An 8,181-nucleotide genomic window follows, 5' to 3' on the forward strand; every position below is an offset into this window, starting at 1 on the left:
ACAACCTAACTGTCCATCAAAGATAAATGGATAAAAATGGTGGCGCTAGAGGTAAAGAACCCACCTGTGAATGCAGGAGACACCATAGGAGACGCAGGTTCCATCCCTGACTCAGGAAGTTCCCTGGAGGAGGGCATGGCAACCCACTCCAGTATTCTTGCCTGGAGAATCTCATGGAAAGAGGAGCCTGGTGGGCTACAGTTCATGGGATCAAAAAGAATAGGACATGACTGAAGCGACTTAGCACAGCACAGCACAGTGATACATATATACAATGGAATACTCCTCAGCCACAAAAAAAAGGATGAAATAATGCCATCTGCAGCAACATGGATGCAACCAGAAATTAGCAGACTAAGTGAAGTAAATCAGAAAGAGGAAGACAAATACCATGTGGCATCACTTTCATGTGGAAGCTAAAACATGACACAGATGAACCTATCTATGAAACAGAATATAGACAACAGACTGGTGGTTGCTGACGGGGAAGGGGTTGGGGGGGAATGGAGTGGGAGGTTGGGGTTAGCCGATGTAAACTTTAATAGACAGGATGGATAAACTACAAGGTCCTACCATATAGAACACAGACCCATATTCAGTATCCTATGATAGACCAAATGGAAAAGAATATTTTTAAAAGAACATATATATATATATATGTCCATATATATATATGCATATATGTGTGTGTGCTAAGTCGCTTCAGTCATGTCCAACTCTATGTGACCCCATGGACTGTAGTCTGTAGCCTGCCAGGCTCCTCTGTCCATAGGATTCTCTAGGCAAGAATACTGGAGTGGGTTGCCATTTCCTCCTCAGGGCATCTTTCCAACCCAGGGATTGAACCCGTGTCTCTTAGCTCTCTTGCACTGGCAGGTGGGTTCTTTACCACTAGAGCCACCCAAGAAGCTACGCGTAAGTACATCACTTTGCTGTACAGCAGTAACTAACAAGATTGTAAACCAACTTTACTTCAACTTAAAAAGAAAAAAGGCAACAACAACAACAAAATACTGCATGATATCACTTGTGAAATTCTAAAAATAGTTGAACTGGTAGAAACAGAGATTCAAAAAGTGGTTGCCAGGGGCTTGGGTTGGAGGAAATAGGGGAAAGTTGGTAAAAGAATACAAACTTTCAGTTATACGATGAATAGGGTCTGAGGATCTAATGTATAATATGTTGACTATTGCTGATAATACTGTATTGTATAATTGCAGTTTGCTAAGAGAATAGAGGGGCTTCCCAGGTGGTGCTAGTGGTAAAGAACCCATCTGCCAAAACAAGAGACATAAGAGACATAGGTTCGATCCCTGGGTCGGGAAGATCCGCTGGAGGAGGACATGGCAACCCACTCCAGTATTCTTGCCTGGAGAATCCCATAGACAGAGGAACCTGGCAGGCTACGATCCATAGAATCACAAAGACTTGGACTGAAGCAACTTAGCATGTATGCACACAAGAGAGTAGAACTTGTGTTCTCATCAGAAAAAGAAAAAAAGGTACATATGGAGGTGGTAAATAAATGTGTTAGTTAATACAATGGTAGGAGTCCTTTTACAATATATATGTATATGAAATCTTCATGTAGTACACTTTAGATATATTGCAATTTTGTCAATTACATCTCACTAAAACTGGAAAAAAAGTGACCTTGCAGCATGAGTTTAGCTGGCTCAAAACATATCTCACCCATGTCCCACAAAGCCTTTGTATACAAGTCCATTTTAATAAACTTTTTGCATCAAAAGAAAAAAGAAACCCTAGCAGACACTAACACAATATCTGACACATACCAAATAGATTGTATTTAAAAATCACCCTGAAAGCTGCAGTTTGAATTCATAAAGACTTCATTTTATTGTCTTTAATGGAAACAAGTCTTTATTAAGTCACTTTTAATATCAGAAAAATGAAACTCTTAAAATTATCTTTATAATAAATTGATATTCATGCTATGTCTATCTTTTTTTAATATTTAAATATATATTTATTTGGCTGCCTCAGCTCTTCCCTGGTGTTGTTGTTCAATCACCCAGTCACGTCTGACTCTTTGTGACCCCATGGGCTGCTGCATGCCAGACCTCTCTGCCCCTCACCATCTCCCAAAGTTTGCCCAAGTTCATTTCCATTGCATCAGTGATGGCTCGGCAGTAAAGAGCCACTGAGTGGCTTCCCTGATGTCTCAGTGGTAAAGAATCTGCCAGCTGCCAATGCAGGAGATGTGTGTTCTATCCCTGGATCAGGAAGATCCCCTGGAGAAGGAAATGGCAATCCACTCCAGTATCCTTGCCTGGGGAATCCCATGGACAGCTATAGCCTGGCAGGCTACAGTCCATGTGTCCAGAGTTGGACACGACTGAAGCCACTTAGCTGCACGCACCCTTCCAATCTTAGTTGTGGCACACAAGCTCCGGATCTCATGGGCAATAGTTGTGGCATGTGGGCTTAGGTGCTTCCTGGCCTGTGGGAATCTTAGTTCCCCCACCAGGGATTGAACCCATGTCCCCTGCATTGCTAGGTGGATTAAGTCCCTTTTTAAAAAATGATATTTCCTTTTAAAAAAAATATTTATTTGGCTGCATCAAGTCTTAGTTGTGGCCTGTGGGATCTAGTTCCCTGACCAAGGATTGAACCCAGGCCCTGCATTGGGAGCATAGGGTCTTAGCCACTGGACCACCAGGAAGTCCTTGGCCATCTTAAGTCAAAGGCCCTTTACCATTAAATATGTGGTTTTACACTTTACTCAAATTGAATCTATAATCCTATGACTTCCCTACAAGGCCTTTGTTCTAAATACTTATCTGGCTGCACCGGTTCAGTTGCAGCACACTAGATCCTCAGTTTTTGTTGCAGCTTGTGGGATCTTCAGTAGCAACATGTGAACTCTTAGTTGCGGCCTGTGGAATCCAGTTCCCCGACCAGGAATCAAAGCCAGGCCTCTGCATTGTGAACACAGCGTCTCAGCCGTTGGACTGCCAGGGAGGTCCCAAGCCTTGATTTTAAAGGGGAGGAAATGGAGGCCCAGAAAATAGAGGAGATTTGGCCAGGATCTCAAAGTCAATGGCTGAACCCAAGCTAGAACTAATGCTCCCAGGGGGAAAAGGGGAGCATTTGGGTTCCTCCAGCACGCTGGCCATGATTCTGTCACTTTGCCAATGATCCTCCTCCCAGAGCACCCTGCTCACTTCAGAGTGAGGACTGCACTTTGCCTGTCCCTCCCCTCTGCCTGCCCCCCCCATCTCTTCAGCTCTTTCACAACCCCACAACCCTCATGGCCCACAAGACAAGGCAGAAATGCAACTCTGTAACTTTATTTGGCTCTGTGAAAAGGGAGGGGTGTTGGTCTGGTCCAGCTAGATCCTCAGCCCTTGAAGGCAAACAGGAGGCCTAAGAGGATACCCCAAGAAGGACTCCGACAAGGGGTCCCTGCACCAGTAAACAGGGCCTTCTCTACAATGTTGATGACCTCAGTCACTCTGATGCTCCCAATATGGTGAAAATGGGCTAAAACGCTGGTATGTTCACGAGCACAGCCCATGAGGAGGAAGGTGGTATTAAGAAACCCTGCAAGGAAGAGAGGGGGCAGTCAGGGACGCTTTCAAAATGCAAGCGTCCTGCCCCTCCTTCCAGACACCCCTCACCAACCAGGACACCTGCTCACCCCTCCAAAGACCCGGCATCAGGCACCTTCCCCTGTTCTCCTTGGAATTCTGTACCACGACCCCCAGCACCTCTCCAAGCCCCACCCGCCTCCCTCAGGGATGGAGAGGCAGCAGGCATGGAGCAGGCATCTGAGAGAGAAAGTCTCTGTCCTCTCACCTGCCTGGAATTTCACTGTGGAACTGTAACACTTGGTAGCGTCTCTGGGGCAAGACTCACTGGAGACAAAATTTGGGAGGCAGCTCTTAGAGTGCTCGCCCACACAAGTTGGGCAACTGTGGGAAGAAGATTTTAAAGTCTTGGGAGTCCTGGCCTTGAGGTGCAATATAGCATTCATGTTGGTGAGGTTATTGCACAGATAGGTCCGGCAGACCCGGCTATAGGAGGCGATGGACAATCCAGGTGGCGAAACCAGGTAGGAGACTTGCGGGGGGTAAGATGAGGCTGGGCTGCAGCCTTTAAAACCCAGGATTCCCTTTCTGGTCCCTGCAGAGCAGAAGATTGGAGAGCTCTGATCAGTGTCGTTGGCCACACCCAGTCCAACCTCCCACCCCCACCCCACCCCACCCCACCCTGCCCTTGCTGCTCACTCTGCCCCACCACCAGCTTTGCATCTCCCCTACTGTCCATTCGCTGCTCAGATCTCCCAGGTTTTATCTGCCTGTCCTCACTCCTCTCTCCACAGGAGGAGCCCGTCTGCTCCTCTCTCCCGTGTGTCCCAAACTTGTCTTCTCTCCCACCTCCATTCTGCCCTCTTATCCAGCCCACAGCACAACCAGCTGGGTCCTGCCCCTCTCCTGCTGGTGTCTGGATGTTGTTCCCAAAGATAAATATCTGGAACTGAAGTCCAGAGTCCCTGGGTGCTGGGAAGGGAAGTAGGGGTCAGAAGACCAAGCCAAAACAATGCAGCAAAGTCACCCCCGCCCACCTGCCTCGATGAACACCAGCGTCTCCTCACAGCCCTCATTCAGTTTGCACACCATGCTCCTCAACAGAAACCATTGCCACCTATGGAGACCTACAGCTCTGAAGAGTGAAGATGTCGCTTCATAGCACAGAAGAGCTTCAGCCCCTAAAGAGAGAATCTTTATCTGGTCAACTGCTCCTCACATTGCCTTCTCAACCCTTGAGCTGCAAATCAAGAGCTCAGCCTCCACAAATCTTGTCCCCTGAGGGACCCAGATAGGCAGCTTTCCCTCCCCCAGTGACAGGAATCCAGGCCCCCCATCCTCCCCAGCCAAGAGGGTCCTGAAGCATCCAGCCCCACAGGACATACAAGGCAGAGAGGAAATGGCCCCCAGGAGACAGAGCAGTTGCATGGGGCTGAGATGCTGGGGTCCCATGGTCCTGTGTTTGGGTCCTGGATTCTGGAACCAATTTCAATCTAGGTCTCAAATTCCGTTCTTGTTGGCCTCTAGATCACTGTTTCTGAAGCAGAAAGTTGATTATCAGTTCCTGTGACATAGGCTCCCTAAGACTTTCTGGGACACAGGTCTTCATCTCCATGGTCTTTCCTCCAGCCTAACCTGAACCCACTCCATGAGCTTCTCAAATCCTGACTCTCAGTCTCCCGCTTAGTTTCTGCCATTGGAAATGGTGCCGAGCAGAGAAAGGTGGCTTATTCAAAGGATAACTATTTATGTAGGCTGTTCTCCATCCAGAGACAATGAGATCAGAACAACAAATGCATGACAGTCAACTGATGTATTACTAAGTAACCCCTGACTTAAAAAAAGAAATGAGAAAGTATTTAGTACTGAATAATAGCAAATATGCTACATGTCTCACACACACACACACACACACGTGCATGTAAAATCTGATGAAAACTGAATAAGGTCTGTAATTTAGTTAAAAGTGGTGTTGTTGTTTAGTCACTCAGTCATGTCAGATTCTTTTGCAACTCTATGGACTATAGATGGACAGGGAAGCCTGGTGTGCTGCAGTCCATGGGGTCGCAAAGAGTCAGACACGACCGAGTGACTGACTGAACTGAACTAAACTGATGGACTGTAGCCCTCCCAGGCTCCTCTGGGGGAGGAGTCCATGGGATTTCTTGGGCAAAACACCGGAGGTTGCCATTTCCTTCTCCAAGGGATCTTCCCAACCCAGGGATCAAACCCACATCTCCTGCATTGTGGCGGGATTGTTTACCACTGAGCAACCAGAAAAGCCCCAAGAGTACTGTACCAATGTTAATTTCCTGCTCATTTACTACAGTCATACAGAATGTCCCTATGGGGAACCAGAAGAAGTTGCAACTTTTGCAACTTCTTGTGAGCTAATAATAATTTCACAATCAAAGTGTTTTTTTAATTGGACAATGATTTCTAAATCAATATTTAGAAGTAAATTTATAATTTAAGTACATTTATAAAGAAACAATAAGAATTATAAAATATGCTTATGAATTAACTCAAGAAGTTATACAAGGGACAACAAAGCAACCTTCCCAAAAAGGAATAAAAATGATGACCAGAAATCAATGAAATTGATTACAAAAACTATTTACAAAAAACTAACATTCATTCTTTGACACTATTACTAAGATAATCCTCCAGCAAATCTACTCAAGAAAAAAAAAAAGAGAAAAGATACAAATAAAATGCGGAATGAAAAATAGGAACTGAAAGACATCATACGTTCTGAGAATAATAAAACTGTCATTAACAACTCCACATTTGGTACTTCCCTGGTGGTCCAATGAATCTGCCTTCCAATGCAGAAGACATAGGTTTGATCTCTGGCTAGGGAACTAAGACCCCACACGCTGCAGAGCTACTGAGCCCATGCACTCTCGTGCCCAAGCACTACAACTAGAGAGAAGCCACAAAACGAAGAAACCTCATGTCGCAACGAAGACCCAATGCAGCCAAAAATAAATTTCTTAAAATATATATTTAAAAAACAAGTCTACACTTACAAATTTGAAATATATCCACTTCAAAAGTGGATAAATTTCTAAAATAATATGAAATGCCAAAATGGTCACAAAAGTGTAGGCAAAGTCTTAAGCCAATAAGAATGGACAAGGATCTCAGGCAAATTGATAAGAAAAAGAGAAAAATTTCAGTAGGGAAATAGGCCAAGTATTTGAAGAGGCAATTCTCAATTCTCAGAAAAGCAAACCAGAAAGGCTAACAAGCACAAGAAGAAACACTCGTGCTCAACAATAATCATAGAAATTCCGTGTATTCAAACGAGCATCTACCAGACTGACAAGAGAGCAGAAAGCTGGAAAAATACGAATGTTGGTAGAACTATGGGGCTGGAGAGTCCCTTGTGCATTGGTGCTTATGGGGTAGTTGTGGCCAGGGATAGGGTCCTCTTCTGGACCCTGAAGAATGGAGGCGCCAAGGGTTCTGATCAGTGTCTCAAGCCCAAAGTATCATTCATTGTAAGAAGTCTGGCAATACTTAGCCAAATTAGTTTTCAGTTCAGTTCAATTCAGTCACTCAGTCGTGTCCAACTCTTTGTGACCCTATGAACTGCAGCACGCCGGGCCTCCCTGTCCAACACCAACTCCCAGAGTTTACCCAAACTCATGTTCATCGAGTCGGTGATGCCATCCAGCCATCTCATCCTCTGTTATCTCCTTCTCCTCCTGCCCCCAACCCTTCCCAGCATCAGAGTCCTTTCCAATGAGTCAACTCTTCGCATGAGGTGGCCAAAGTACTGGAGTTTCAGCTTCAACATCAGTCCTTCCAATGAACACCCAGGACTGATCTCCTTTAGGATGGACTGGTTGGATGTCCTTGCAGTCCAAGGGACTCTCAAGAGTCTTCTCCAACACCACAGTTCAAAAGCATCAATTCTTCGGCGCTCAGCTTTCTTCACAGTCCAACTCTCACATCCATATATGACCACTGGAAAAACCATAGCCTTGACTAGATGGACCTTTGTTGGCAAAGTAATGTCTCTGCTTTTTAATATGCTATCTGCTGCTGCTGCTGCTGCTAAGTTGCTTCAGTCGTATCCGACTCTGCGACCCCAGAGATGGCAGCCCACCAGGCTACACCATCCCTGGGATTCTCCAGGCAAGAACACTGGAGTGGGTTGCCATTTCCTTCTCCAATGCATGAAAGTGAAAAGTGAAAGGGAAGTCGCTCAGTCGTGTCCAACTCTTTGAGACCCCATGGACTGCAGCCTACCAGGCTCCTCTGCCCATGGGATTTTCCAGGCAAGAGTACTGGAGTGGGTTGCCATTGCCTTCTCCAATATGCTACCTAGGTTGGTCATAACTTTCCTTCCAAGGAGTAAGCGTCTTTTAATTTCATGGCTGCAGTCACCATCAGCAGTGATTTTGGAACCCAGAAAAATAAAGTCTGACACTGTTTCCACTGTTTCCCCATCTATTTGCCATCAAGTGATGGGACCAGATGCCATGATTTTAATTTTCTGAATGTTGAGCTTTAAGCCAACTTTTTCACTCTCCTCTTTCCCTTTCATCAAGAGGCTTTTTAGTTCCTCTTCACTTTCTGCCATAATGGTGGTGTCATCTGCATATCTGAGGTTATT

The 8,181-nt window shown here is 45.5% G+C and overlaps 1 protein-coding gene across 1 annotated transcript; it reads right to left on the reverse strand.

Moving 5' to 3' along the window:
* Window positions 1–3,364: 3,364 nt before the first annotated feature.
* Window positions 3,365–5,006, reverse strand: LYPD4 (LY6/PLAUR domain containing 4). The gene is made up of 4 exons (XM_005908993.2): window positions 4,940–5,006; window positions 4,592–4,735; window positions 3,823–4,149; window positions 3,365–3,567 (listed from the first exon to the last, which is right to left on the reverse strand). The coding sequence occupies exons 1-4, from the start codon at window positions 5,004–5,006 to the stop codon at window positions 3,365–3,367; spliced, it is 741 nt and encodes a 246-aa protein (XP_005909055.1).
* Window positions 5,007–8,181: the final 3,175 nt, after the last annotated feature.

Source organism: Bos mutus, chromosome 18, assembly GCF_027580195.1.
Source record: "Bos mutus isolate GX-2022 chromosome 18, NWIPB_WYAK_1.1, whole genome shotgun sequence".
NCBI lineage: Eukaryota > Metazoa > Chordata > Mammalia > Artiodactyla > Bovidae > Bos > Bos mutus.

Coding starts and splice junctions, on each gene's coding strand:
- LYPD4 (XM_005908993.2), bottom strand. CDS start 5,006: ATGGGACCCCAGCATCTCAGCCCCATGCAACTGCTCTGTCTCCTGGGG. Junction 4,736..4,939: donor GGCCATTTCCTCTCTGCCTT/GTATGTCCTGTG, acceptor TTCTCTCTTTAG/GGGCTGAAGCTCTTCTGTGC. Junction 3,568..3,822: donor CACAGTGAAATTCCAGGCAG/GTGAGAGGACAG, acceptor TCTTCCTTGCAG/GGTTTCTTAATACCACCTTC.